The sequence below is a fragment of the Pseudophryne corroboree genome, chromosome 6, assembly GCF_028390025.1.
Source record: "Pseudophryne corroboree isolate aPseCor3 chromosome 6, aPseCor3.hap2, whole genome shotgun sequence".
NCBI classification, from domain to species: Eukaryota; Metazoa; Chordata; class Amphibia; order Anura; family Myobatrachidae; genus Pseudophryne; species Pseudophryne corroboree.
Window position 1 is genome coordinate 824,166,645 of NC_086449.1, and position 14,630 is coordinate 824,181,274.

Consider the following 14,630-nt stretch of genomic DNA (forward strand, 5'->3'; position numbering starts at 1 on the left):
TCCTCCTCCCTGCTTGCATGCATCCCTCCCCCCATGTGCCGCAGGTCTGGCTTCCTGATAGGACAGGGGGGGTGCAGTGCAGAGGGAGAAGTTGGGGGGCTTCTAGTTACTCTGCGATTCGGGGGCTGTGAGGATGTTTCAGACCATGTTTAGTAACAAATCACCTCTGTCTTGTGGAATGTTTGGGCATAACGTGTATGAGGCGTAATCTGTGTCTGTGTGAACGACCCATAAACTTGCTCTGTCTGATTTATAAGCTACTATATAAATACATCCTAACACCATAGACAACCATATAACCTACTTACTGATCAGCAACAGTCTGTCCTAGCAACTGCTATCGTGTGTCCACTGTTATGTAACAAGTTCTGTGTGTCCCGTACTTGTAGTAAAGAACTGGTTGGGGTTTACCGTTGGAAATCCCTGGTGGTTACCCCGTATATGTCCACCCTATTCTCACCCTCTTTATATCCATCTAACATTAAGGGATGAACATAATCTGGCTAGGACTCTGATGCAGTCTCTTAGAGTCCAGATCTTACCACGCAGGAGAGGTGCTGTTGTGTATCTTCTCTTCCCACTAAACCCCTGTTTATCTTTTCCTTGAGCATTCCTGTCAGACATACTGACAAGTGATGATATTCTCACTACAGTAACTTGTGAGTATGGCCATGTGACAAGGGGCATGTGATGTCATCTGCGGGGTGGATTATGTCATTGCGGGAGGGCTGAGTGGACAGTGCCAGAAAGGAATTCAGAACTCCTGAGTACGCTTTTATCCTGTACCAGAGGAATAACCTATACCGTTGTGTAAGTTATACACGCACCTGTGCTAAGGGCAGTTAAGTAAATATCACATGAGGAAATAGTCTCTCAAATATTCTGCCATTGTTTGAAATGACGTGGCTTTTTTAAGGCAGACTTTTATATTCATATAATACATTCTCATCTAATTGGAAGTCTTTCAAGAAAACAAACCGGATGACTATAAAATGAGGGAAATTTCTGTAGACGCCAAGGAAGAAACTCCAGCGTTGCTATATTCTGCCTGTGGCACTTTGTAGCTGTTTTCCTGTGCTGTCCCCTGGTGGTAATACACAGTAATACAGTTACGCTGTGGGTATACTGTGACATAAAATGTAGCAGATTGCTGGGTGAAATTAGGGAACTAACATTCGGCTAAGTGTGAAGTTTGGGAATGTGAATCGGGGGGCTGTAGTTCTATGTATAGTAAGAAATAATGTGATTATACTCCTCCTGTCCTGTTTCTGCTTATTCTGTCCGCTGCAAAATGATTGCATACAGACCCCTGTAACAGTGTTACCAGCCCCTCCATAGTGAAGCGTCCTGTCCTGGTCTATACAGTATTCTCTGCCTTGATGGGTGCTGACTCCACCGTAGTCTATTCTCGCTACACGAGAACATTATTTAAGATAACGAATACCGCCATCTACCCACGTTATAAGTAAGTGTATATTAAAAATGATTGAAGTATCAGGAGCCTGGGACTTCTACATTGGCACCAAAGAGCTCCAGGGTTTGGGTGCCGGTTGTTTCCTGTGGGCTCTTTCCTTTTCTGCTGCGTCTGTTCTGCAGTTCCGCATCCACTATGTATTGTACACTGTATTGTCATCTCCTTCCTTTCCTCATTTCATCCGTTAGGAGCAGCAGTCCCTTACTGAACTGTGGCTTGAGCTTGATCGTAGGTTTCTGGCCTCCACTAGGCTGCAATACTTTTTCCCTATCACTAGGGGATCCTCCCATAGCTCGCCTACTGAAGACCTCCGCCAATCTCATTCTGAACTTGGCCTCCTTAAGGGATAGCACAGATATGTAAATTGAGATGACCCTTTAGTTTGTTTCCCTTACACCAAATAGCCTCAGCTTAGGTCAATAAGACCGTGGAGAGGTGGCTGAAGGGATTAGCAGAGGGTTTGGAATCTAGTAGACCCAGATCGTATTTTCTAGCTGATTGATCATATACAGGACACCTTAGAATATCTGGGGGATGCTGCTACGGACACGGGGCTCATTGGGCTAGGATTGCAGTGTCTTCCGTCATGCTCCTCTGGCTTAAGGCTTGGGAGGAGATGTAGAGTTCAAAAGTTGCACTGTGGATTCCCTGAAGTTCCACTGTTGCAAGGAAGGGTCAGTCAGGGCAGTTGGAGATTGCTATGGTTATGGCTCACCAACATCATCTGGGGAAGAACCAAGAGAGCCCTGGCCTTGAGAGACCACCATGATCATGCGATGAGGAGCAGGCTTTCGCAGCAGTCTCCTCACCCAGATTGGGTCAGCCACATGTCGGCATCTCAGCTGTTCTCCTGTACAAGAAGCCAAAAGTGGTTTTATTTGTAGCTGTTCCATCCGATTTACCTGCTGTGATGCTTCTGTAGCTGCTCTGGAAGGTAAAATGAGACAGATGGTTCTGGACTGACTAGGACCATTGCACACAGCATGTTCGGTCAGGGGCCTCCTTCATTAAGTTGAGTTTGCCTTGCTGGCTTTATCGGCGTGGCTGTTGAAGCCCCAGACCGTAGTTAAGGGTTTTTTTGGACCGTTTAGACCATGCTAAAGGCTAGGAAACATTGTCCATCCCAAGTATTACCAGCTGGGTTCTGATGATCTATATGTAGCTCCCAAACGTGTACAGTGTAGCGGTCACTTACCTCTGTTTGGTTTGGCCAGCTATAGATGATCTCGCAGGAGTGTCTGGAAAGGGGCTTTGGAAATGTTGCTTTTAAAAGGTTCAGGTCTCGGCCAACATTAGCATCATGAATGTGTTTACCTGCAGCTGGAACTCCATAATAGGCTGGACCAGAAAACCCCAGACTGGACAACTTCCACCAGAAAATGCAGACCTGTGTGCCAGTGCTGCGTTATACACTTCAATCTTCTAGTGTTCCCCAATGGGCTCAGGATTTACCCTTCGCTCGTTCCACATATAATCGCCCAGTGTATTTACTTGGAAATTCTTCTCCTGTTTTCCTCCAGTGTTTCTAAACAAATCTGGAATTAGGGAGCAACTTGTGGTTTCCCAGCAGCTGGTTCTGCCCGATAGTCTTATGTGGCATATATGTAACCCATTAATTCTGGCTGCTGCCGGCGCATATTGTGGAATATTATCCAGAGTCTGTGGGAAATACCGACCACTTCGTAGCAGGTCCCTCCAGATAGGACATCTGTTGCTGCCTGCACACTGGGCTGAAACTTCACCCCCATCCTGGTCGTATTCCTCTACAATTTCCCCCGTAGAAGACCATCTCCCAGCTTAACGCGCTGAGGCTGCTTGTGCTGAATCTGTAGCCGGAAGGGGGAAAGAGTGGGGGGTGGGGGCTCAGAGTAACGTTAACCCTCTGCTCACCACAACTGCAGCCTGAGCTCTGCCTGATCCCTGCTACTTGCTTCTTCTTTATCTCCTCTTTATCCCCCCCCCTTCCCGCTGTGTCTGTCCTTGGGGTGCTGGCTCTGTGCTAACGCGTTTCTCTTTCTCTCTCTCTGCTTCAGGGAAGATGGTGAAAAAAGTCTGCCCTTGCAACCAGCTCTGTAGTAACTATCTCTTATATATATTTGTCATTTTTATGCATTGATATACTCCTCCATTCCATAGTGTTTGTGTGAACGCTGTGCCCTATTATCACGTGGTCTCGTCCAGCTGTGGTACCGTGCATAATGTACATGTTTCCTATGTATTGGTGCAGCATTAAACTCCCTCACCCCCAAAGGGTGTGTGTGTATCCTGTAAGTGCTCTGGGAGCATTTTGGGAAGACGATCACACTTTATTAATTCCTGGATATTCTTTCTCTAAATTACAAATTGGCACAATGAAGTCAGTCATCCCAAATCCCTCTAGAAACTGGTCCGCACCATAAAACGGTTTTATGTCCTTTGTCACAGCTGCAAGCTGTTCCTTTTGGGAGTAACCATGTCTGGGAAGGCTTCGCAAGTCCCAGCTTTTCACACTCTATCTCTCTGTATTTGTTACAGGGACCAGCAGCACTAACACAGTTGCCACTTCCAATGCTCCAGCCTCCCAGTCAAACACGGCTCCTGTATCCTCCAGCCGCAAGGGAACGTTCACGGACGACTTGCACAAACTGGTGGACAACTGGGCTCGAGACGCCATGAATCTGACTGGAAAAAAGAGCAGCAAGACATCCGGACATCCCAGTTACGAGGTGAGTAGAGGACTTGGTTATCCCGGCGGCCTCTGTGAAACGGGTGGTGAAGGCCGTACATCATACAGGGGAAACCGGGAGTGTGCTTTTCAGGTATAATGGCTGGTGGGTTCATATGTGTCCCTTTCTCCTAGGGTCCGGGAATGGCTCGGAAGTTTTCTGCTCCTGGACAGCTTTGTGTGTCGATGACTCCGTCCCTTGGGGCACCCGTCTCCATGCCTGTGGCCTCCGCTAACTCCCTTGCTCACTACTCCATAGGCATATGTCCCCCTCAGCAGTTTGGCTTTCCAGGCACTGCGTTTCAGACTCAGTGGAGTGGACCCGGTGCTCCGCCACCTTCCCAGCCCATCAACCAGTTTCCCCCAACCGTGACTTCCTCCTTACAAAACTTTAATATGAGCAACCTTCAGAAATCTATCAGTAACCCCTCGGGTCCCAACCTGCGGACTACCTAGCAGGAAGGTGGCGCGAAACCTGACAAGTTCTGCAAGACTGATGGTGTTGCCGGGGAGTCTGCTGTACAGATCCTGCTTCTGGGGGAATCGTAGTACAGATCCATCCCCATCCTGGACACCGCAAGCCCCACAGTACTCCTATCGTTGTTCCCCACAGAGCAGGTGGGAACAGCTGCCTATTCCACTTTCATAAAGGTTGCACTGGGCACTTGTGTAAGGTACATCGGGGGATGACAGGAAGTGGGGCAGCGAGGGGAGGTTCGGACCCTGTTCTGGTGAACAGGGCCGCAGAGAGGAGGCTTCGTCGTCTTCTCTGCCATACGGTATAGATCATTAATGCTTTCAAATAAAGAACTATTAACGGCTATGACTGCATCATTACAATTGTATGAATTAAAGTAAATATATAAGTATATTAAAAATTAATAATAAAAAAGTTCGGTAAGGACATTACTCTGCCATCAGTTATGATGTGGACACACTGTGATATAAATATATTTATGTTGTTGGACAACAATAGTAGTTATGATAAAATAGCAAGAATGTTAAAACTGGAGCGTCCAGCTCCGATCTCCTCGTCAGTCACTTTAATAAAACCTTTGCTCTGTCTCGTCCTTTTATTAGATTTAATGTGAATGTAAAATTGTACAAAGTCAACTTGAACCCAACTTTCTTCTCCCAATATTTCTACTGCGTATTTTAGTGCCTTGAGAGAAATGTAGCCAGTGGGTGGTGGGATGTTGCCCCTCCCCTTTCTGGAACGCAGGAGGAGGTACAAGCCTAGAGTCCTCCAGCGGGTGCGGGAAGTGTTGTATGTACGTAGAGGCCGCTGGTGCATATTTAATTGTGGTGTACGTGTTCTGCGTCTGTAGTTCAGATGCTGTGGAGTATGTGGAAATGTCACGGTAGACACACTGATGTTAGCGGATCTGCCTCTGTATGGGGAAGGAGTGTGAGGACCTGGACTAGAAAGTATTAGGAAGGTAAACGGTAAGTGGCGCTGAGCCTGGGTTATTAGGGCTTTTCTTGTCGAATTTATTTTACCATCTGTCCGATTGTATTGCAGTCTCTTGGCAGTTAATGGCATAGAATACATATTATATATTTTCTTTTTATTAAGCTGTGAAGATGCCTTGATGAGAGAAAAGAGCAGAGAGGTCAATGGTGGCTTTGTGCGTTTTTTGTTTCTTCTGTCTGTCGCTGGGGGATGATTTGTTACAAAGCCCCTGATTTTTATTCATATTAATTAGTGTTCAGGGGCGTTTGCCTGTACTTCAAAAACTCTCTTCCTCGTCTAACTTTGGCACCTTTTCAGAAGGAAGTAACCTGAGAGCAGTATTAACTCGTGTTGCACAGTTACTTTGGCGTGTGCGCCAAATATACCTACACTGCAGAGGTAGAAAGATGCGCACACATCCGGAACTCCAGCTGCTGCTTCGCTGTCTGTTACTTTGTCAGGCGGGTGACAACCTTTATTCTCTTTCACAAACCTATGTCCTAGAAAATCCCGAATGCAGTGTTCTATTTTGAGGGTCTGTCTGACACCTAGAGAATGTCTGAGATATGGGGATTATATTGGAACATCCCAAAGTTGGAGGTTTTGGAATGGTGGGATGAGTCTGTTCTCTTATTTGAGGTGTACGCTGGAGGGTTCTCCAGGACCTGCTCTCCATAGCAAATGTATCCTTACCGGCGAAAGGCCGTCTTTTACCAAAGCAGTCTCCTCTAGCTACAGTGCTGCCCTTGGTGTTTGCAGAGAGACAGTCTTAGCGATGCACCTAGGAGTGACACGGGAATGTGATATCTATATATGGTAATAAGCAAAGCCTCCTTTCCAAGGTGAGGCAGCTGTAGGGAAAGTGAGGTGCGGGCGGCACTAATGGTTTATTGAGATTAGGGTGTGTCGGAGAGCCGACGGGTCTGACGAGGGATTTGCACACTGTTAAGCAGCAGGTATTTATTTTCTATACATATTTTATCTTTTTTTCCACATAAGTTTGTTATTTCATTTACAATGTGCATGCTTTGGACTATTTTCCACTAAATCCCCCTCTCCCTTCGTGGACACATAATAAAATTGAAAAAATAAAAAAATGCTACTGAGATCTTTCACAGTTATTTCCACGTTTTCCTAACCCCCACCACCATCCCCTTCCCCTAATTGAGCCTCTTCTGGATTTCAAAATGTTTCCTGACATTATTTAACACTGTAATAAGATGAAATAAATGAGATTGTGGGATTCCCTGGAGCTGTGAATTTTCAGTTTGCACTTTTGTCCTGCATCTTTCTGTACAAATTTGCACTTTTGTCTTTTTATCGCCTCTGTAGACTGATATTAAAACTAATAAAGGAAGCCTTATTTTATGCTTGTGTTAATGGATGCGTCATGTCTTCTGCTTGGTTTGGGGTTGGAGGTGGGGACCTTTTCTGGTACTCTGGTCGGGTGATCACTGCTCCAGAGTTTGTGTCTAACCAGGACGAGAGCCACAAGTCCTTGCAAAAATAGGATTTTAATTACCTACCAGTAAATCCTTTTCTTTTTCATCCACTAGGGGTGGGATATGGACGGCTTCCGAAAGGAACAGGGCACTGAATATTCAAATTCAGTAACACTCCTCCCCTCCATACTCCCCGAGTACCTCAGTGTTTTTTCTGTGCTCGTCGGAGCAACAGGGCTGGTGTGGGGGGCTCCCACACTTAGTGAATATTTTATTTTTATAACTTAAGACACATCCCATCCCAGTTTCTACTAAAAACATGGGTCCGGGATGGTGCCGCTGCATGGAGCAGCGCATGGCGTGTCGGTCCTCACAAAGAGCACCCTCACAGCCACACGCAGCCCACTGACTGCTGCAAAAGCTGGACGGAGCTTACAGAAAGAAGCCCCGTCGCAGCCATGAACAAGAGCTGGACGGAGCTTACAGGAGAAGCCCCGTCGCAGCCATGAATTGAACAGCTGGACGGAGCTTACAGATAGAAGCCCCGTCGCAGCCCTCCCTACAAGACAAGGTATGCTGGGGGGGACGGGGCGGTCAGCGCGCGCTGCCACCCCGCTGTGTGGGGTCCGTTTTCATTACCGCCGCCCGCACCCGCCGCTAATACCAGCGCCCGCCCCAGCCGCTCCGTCCGCGCTGTACGGACTTCAAAGCCAGGGGAACCGCCGCAGCACAGCGCTCTCACTAGCGCCGCCGGAAGCCGCTACACGCCGCTCCAGCCAGCCGAACACTTGGCCGCTCTCCTCAAAGCGTCCCTCCCTGCAAGGTCAGCTTCCCACACCCGCTCCCCGCTGAGACACACGGAGTGGAGTGGGGTGGGGGGGGGGGGGGGGGACAAGCCACAGGCAGCGCTGCTGCAAGGGAGGATAAGCTTATAATATGCTGCACATAGGTTATATTAATAACCTGACCTGTGATATCACTGTATTAATAGACTATTGAGACTGTTAACACAGGAGGCATGTATTGTACCCTGATCTGGGATTATCAGTGTAAGCATGGCATGGGGGCCATTTTAACCATGCTTCCTGTTTTCTTCCTGTTTCTAATTCCAGAACGTTCCTGTCCTACATCTCTACTCCACCGGAGGTGCAGGGGTGTTAGTGGGAATTTTTGCTTCAGGTTTTATATAGGCTGGCCATGTGAATGCACTTCGGCTATATATATATGTATATTACACACCTTAAGTAACACTTTTACTCAGTCGTGCAAGTGTCTGTCTTTGTTTATTGGGTTGTCTGTCTGCATAATGAGTACGGCACCAGCAAAGACTAAAAAGGAAGTTTTACTGCAATGTCTGTACATGAATCTACCACATGTTCCGTATGTTTTGTAGGTTTCCACTCCGGAACCCGGTTTCATTCCTATGTTACGCAAATGTAATGGCTGGGTTGCAATTAGAATTGGCCACCGTTCGACACAAGCGGCAAGATCCGAGTCTCGGAGAAGACCGCCAAATCTAACGGAGGAGTCTCAGCCGTTGCAAAAGTCCAACTTCACTTTGGGTAACAGGGTATTAATTTAATTGGTCTTATAATTTAACCGTTTCTGCTATGTTGCAGTCTGACAATTCTATGCCAAACCTCACGGCGCTAAATAAGGGTGAGGAGGGCACATTAGACCAGCAGTCAGTGCGGTTTTTGACAGCCCAGACATTGATAATGACCAGTGCGTCAGTCTCTGAAGATTACAGAGACTAAGGAGCCTCTAACATATAATCAGTCGTATTTACTAAACGACAGAGATCTCCAATGGGGTTCTTATTTAGGATATCTTAATAAGATGTTAGTAGAAACACAAGATTTAAGTCTATTTACCCGTTTCCACACAGTGACATCTACATTGGAGAATCCGCCATTGGTGGATTCGTCTGTGTCAAACCTTATAAAGACCCTTCAGTAGATTTGGGTCATTAAGGCGCTCTTTGTATGGAAACAATGACGATCACGTTATACTTATCGTTAATCAAATTTGAGAAGCTGCTAAGTAGCTATGTACAGCTTCTGCTGCCGGCTGTTAGCTCGCTTCTCGCCTTTCATCGTCGCTAGTTACAGCACGACAAGTTCTCTGGCTGCGTTCTTCGCAAGCGGAGTCAGATGTCAAAAGAATACGGGGGCCAGAAGTTGTTTGGTCCTAAAATTGACAAATGCATTTCTCAGGCCAAGGCGGGGGGGGGAACAGTCTAGTTTCCTGCCATTGCCTCCACCGGTACCAAGACGGAAATACTCTGGTCCGGCGTTCAAATCCTTTAGACTTCAGTCCTGTCAAGGCTGTGGTACAGCCACGCCTTGTAACGCCAGGGCGCTAAAGTCACCAACAAGCCAGTGGCTTGACGGGCTCCCGGGCCATTTCGGATTTCCAATTGTGGGAGCGCGTCTTCAGACGTTACATTTGCCGGGATTCCAGACATCCACTGATGGATGTATCCGCAATTTAGTGTTAAAAGAAAGCTGTCTTCCGCCACTGCGCTTTTTCAAGACAGGGCTGTCTCTGTCGGACGACAAGAAGGCGTTTTGGCAGATTGCCATTCAGTCTCTGCTGGATTCAGCAGCTTTTAAACAGTCTCAATCAGTAAGTCACTTTCTACAGATTGAAGATGGAATTTCTGCGGTCAGTAATTGCAGATTTGAAGCCACAAGATTGCATGATTGCGCTTGATCTCAAGGATGCGTACTTACACATTCCGATTTGGTCACCTCATCAGAGGTTCTTGCGTTTTGCAATACGCCACAACCATTAACAGGCTCTACCGTTTGGACTCTCGTCAGCGCCTCGGGTATTCACCAGAGTGATGTCTGTGATGATAGCTCATCTCAGATCCCTGGCAGTGACAATCGTTCCGTACTTAGACGATCTGCTCATAAGAGCTCCGTCTCAACAGATGCTCCTCCAACTTGCGCTGCTAACATACACCACGGTTGGAGTGTCAACTTCAAAAAATCGCATCTAATTCCGTCTCAACGACTTCAATTCCTAGGTATGATTCTCGATACGGTAAATCAAAGAATTTCCCTACTACAACAGAAAGTACAGATTATTCATCTGGTACAATTAGTGCTCAAGCCACGCACGGTCTCGGTACATTTGTGCATTCGCCTATTAGGAACAATGGTGGTGGCTTTCGAAGCGCTTCAGTTCGGAAGATGTCACTCCCGTCCATTTCAACAGCATGTGCTCGCACAGTGGTCGGCCTCGCATCTGCTGATTTCCCACAGGGTGAGGTTGTCGGCAAGGGCGAGGGTGTCTCTACTCTGGGGCTCAAAGTACACAATTTAACCGCAGGCGGAGGCTGGAATTGAATAATTCTAACGGCGAACGTGAGTCTCAGAGGTTGGGGAGCTGTAGTTCAAAATTGTCAGCGACAGGGTCTCTGGGCGGATCACGACAAATTGCTGTCTAAAAATGTCCTGGAACTCCGCGCAATTTACAATGCACTACGACAAGCCGTACACATGCTTCGCTCTCAGACTGTCCAAGTGCAGTCAGACAACGCGACGGCAGTCGCATACATCAACAACCAAGGAGGAACGAGAAGCCGCATGGCAATGCGGGATGTAGCTCGAATCCTCAATTGGCCAAAATACCACCAGGTGATATTGTCGGCAGGGTTCATTCCGGGAGTGGATAACTGGTAGGAGGATTATCTCAGCCGTCGGGATTTTCATCCAGGAGAATGGGCATTAAATCCAGAGGTGTTTCAAAGGTTGGTCCACAGGCGGGGTTACCCTCAGGTGGACCTGATGGCATCTCGCCACAATTACGAACGCCCCAGTATGTGTCAAGAACGAGAGATCCAAGGGCAGTGGCGGTGGATGCTCTCACAATCGCGTGGCCATACAGCCTCGTGTATCTGTTTCCACCGTTTCCACTGCTCTCTCAGTTGCTAAAACGGATCAAAAGAGAGTCCGTCACAGTCATACTAGTGGTGCCTCATTGGTCTCGCAGAGCTTGGTTCTCGGATCTCCACAGACTACTCGCAGACTATCCTTGGCCGCTTCTACTACGTCCAGACCTGTTACAACAGGGTCCGTTCTTTTACCCTGATTTAGCGCGGCTGCGTTTGACGGGGTGGCTGTTGAGACCGCCCTCTTAAGAAGAGAGGGCATTACAGTATCGGTTATACCAATCATGTTACGAGCTAGGAAGCCGGTTACGGCAGCTCATTATTACAGAATTTGGCGTGCCTATATAGGTTGGTGTGAAGCTCGGAAGTTTCCGACATCATCTTTCAAGTTATCCCGTCTTTTGTTATTTCTACAGATGGGGTTAGATGGAGGACTGCATTTATCTACACTAAAGGTGCAGGTATCTTCGTTGTCGATTTATTTTCAAAGACGATGGGCTCTATTGTCAGTACACACTTTTCTAAAAGGTGTCCTCAAAAACAGCCTCCATTTATTCCACCTACAGCGCCATGGGACTTGAATCTGGTTTTAGATTTCTTACAGTCTTCATATTTTGAACCCTTACAGCAAGTGGATATAAAGTTTCTCACTTGGAAAAATTTTTTCTTCTAGCCTTAGCTTCGACAAGGCGTGTTTCAGATTTGGGTTCCTTATCATGCAAGCCACCGTATTTGGTGTTTCATAATCACAGAGCGGAACTTCGAACGAATCCCGCTTTCTTACCAAAGGTAGTGTCATCTTTTCACATCAATCAACCAATAGTAGTTCCTGTGTTAACAGCACATTCTGGAACTCTGGATGTGGTACGCGCATTACGCGTTTATGTATTCCGAACGGCTACAGTTCGTAAGACCGGATACGTTGTTTGTTTTCTATGATGCTGCCAACATGGGTTGGCCAGTTTCTAAGCAGACCTTATCCAGATGGCTAAAACTGACTATAGGTCAGGCTTACCTTAATGCTAGGTTACAGCCGCATACATCAGTAACAGCTCATTCCACACGTTCTGTGGGAACTTCATGGGCAGCTGGTCGTGGAGCTTCTACGACGCAGCTTTGCCGTGCGGCTACATGGTCTTCAGAGCACACGTTTGTGCGCTTTTACAAGTTTGATACGTTTTGCGGCATCAGCATCTAGCTTTGGCCGCCTAGTGTTACAGGTGCCAAACAGCTCTCCCGCCCACGGGGGAAGCTTTGGTACGTCCCAAGAGTACTCCAGTGACCCCTAGTGGATGAAAAAGAAAATAGGATTTTGGTACTTACCAGGTAAATCCTTTTCTTTGAATCCATAGGGGGCACTGGACGCCCACCCAGAGCAGTTTTACCTGGTTTGAAGTAAGCTCAGGGGATCTTATGGTAACACATTTTCACCGACTGGTTCAAATTTTCTAGTTCTATCGGTTATGGGGTCAACTGTTTTGTTAGTTACGTTATGTGTCAACTTTATGGTTGTCCGTTATGTTATAGGTAATTCTCCATTGTCAACCTCTCTATCGCTCCTGTTAGGCTCAGTAAAAAACACTGAGGTACTCTGGGAGTATGGAGGGGAGGAGTGTTACTGAATTTGAATATTCCGTGCCCTGTTCCTTTCGGAAGCCGTCCATATCCCAAGAGTACTCCAGTGCCCCCTATGGATTCAAAGAAAAGGATTTACCTGGTAAGTACCAAAATCCTATTTTCTCGTAGTCCGTAGAGGATACTGGGGTCCATATTAGTACCATGGGGTATAGATGGGTCCACTAGGAGCCTTGGTCACTTTAAGAAATCAATAGTGTGCACTGGCCCCTCCCTCTATGCCCCTCCTACCAGACAGTCTAGAAACTGCCAGAGGAGACTGACATATCCTGAGGAAGGATGTAACAGAACAGTGGTGAGATTCAAACCAGCACACACGAACAAGAGGAAAGCCATACTAACCAAACTTGAACAGGAACAACAGCTGATCCAACAACATTACTTAACAAAGTAACAGTGCAGGAAAAACAAAGCACTGGGCAGGCTCCCAGTATCCTCTACGAACTACGCGAAAAGGATTTACCGGTAGGTAATTAAAATCCTATTTTCTCTTACGTCCTAGAGGATACTGTGGTCCACATTAGTACCATGGGGATGTACCAAAGCTCCCAAACCGGGTGAGAGAGTGCTGATGTTCCTGCAGAACTGATTGACCAAACTTCAGGTCCTCAGAGGCCAAAGTATCGAACTTGTAGAACTTGGCAAACGTGTTCGAACCCGACCAAGTAGCTGCTCGGCAGAGCTGTAAAGCTGAGACACCCTGGGCAGCCGCCCAGGAAGAACCCACCGACCTAGTAGAGTGGGCCTGTACTTTTGGAACCGGCAATCCTGCCGATGAATAAGCATGCTGGATACTAAGCCTGATCCAGCGAGCAATAGACTGCTTTGAAGCAGGACACCCAATTTTCTTGGGATCATAGAGAATAAACAGAGAGTCAGATTTTCTGTGATGAGCTGTCTGCTTCACATAGATCTTCAAAGCCCTCACAACAACCAAGGACTTTGAGGTAGCAGAGGTGTCAGTAAGCACCGGAACCACAATAGGTTGGTTGATATGAAACGCAGACACCACCTTAGGAAGAAATTGCGGACGAGTTCTGAGTTCAGCTCTATCTTCATGAAAAATCAAATAGGGACTTTTGTGAGACAACGCCCCTAGTTTAGACACACGCCATGCAGAAGCTAAGGCCAGCAGTGTAACAGTCTACCATGTAAGAAACTTTACGTCCACCTCCTGTAAAGGCTCAAACCATTCCGATTGTAGGAACTGCAAAACCACGTTAAGATCCCAAGGTGCTGTTGGAGGCACAAAGGGCGGTTGGATGTGCAGAACCCCCTTCAAGAACGTCTGAACCTCAGGGAGGGAAGCCAATTGTTTCTGGAAGAAAATGGATAAGGCCGAAATCTGGACCGTCAAGGAGCCCAAACGTAGGCCCACATCCACACCCTACTGTAGAAAAAGGAGAAAACGTCCCGGTTGAAATTCCACTGCAGGAAATTTCCTGTTTTCACACCACGAGACATAATTTTTCCAAATACGGTGGTAATGTTTAGACGTTACCCCTTTTCTGGCTTGGATCAGGGTTGGAATAACTTTGTCCGGAATTCTTTTCCAGGCTAAAATTTGACGCTCAACTTACATGCCGTCAAACGTAGCCGTGGTAAGTCTTTATAGACGAACGGCCCTTGTTGTAGAAGATCCTCTCGAAGAGGTAGAGACCACGGCTCCTCTAGGACCATCTCCAATAGATCCAGGTACCATGCCCTTCTTGGCCAATCCAGAGCAATGAGAATTGTTTGAACCTTTTCCATTTTTATTCTTTTGAGAATTCTTGGGATCAGTGGAAAAGGTGGAAACACATAAACCATCTGGTAGACCCATGGAGTCGCCAGAGCATCCACCGCCACTGCTTGCGGGTCCCTCGACCTGGAACAATACCGCTTATGCTTCTTGTTGAGACGAAAGGCCGTCATGTCTATTTGTGAAATTCCCCACTGACGTGTTAAGGACTTGAACACCTTTGGGTGAAGGCCCCACTCTCCCGGGTGGAGGTCGTGTCTGCTGAGGAAGTCCGCTTCCC

At 47.2% G+C, this 14,630-nt stretch overlaps 1 protein-coding gene across 12 annotated transcripts in view; it reads left to right on the plus strand.

Annotated features, from left to right (window-relative positions):
• The window catches only part of WNK1 (WNK lysine deficient protein kinase 1), a 138,039-nt gene extending 131,040 nt beyond the window's left edge, over positions 1-6,999 (plus strand). For 10 of the 12 annotated variants that reach the window (XM_063929214.1, XM_063929215.1, XM_063929219.1 and 7 more), the window contains 3 exons: positions 3,508-3,549; positions 3,989-4,179; positions 4,314-6,999. In XM_063929214.1, coding sequence (XP_063785284.1) covers positions 3,508-3,549; positions 3,989-4,179; positions 4,314-4,634 — 554 coding nt within the window. In that variant the 3' untranslated portion in view covers positions 4,635-6,999. The remainder of the gene's footprint in view (positions 1-3,507; positions 3,550-3,988; positions 4,180-4,313) is intronic. The other 2 variants (XM_063929221.1, XM_063929220.1) reach the window with 1 other exon arrangement.
• Positions 7,000-14,630: the final 7,631 nt, after the last annotated feature.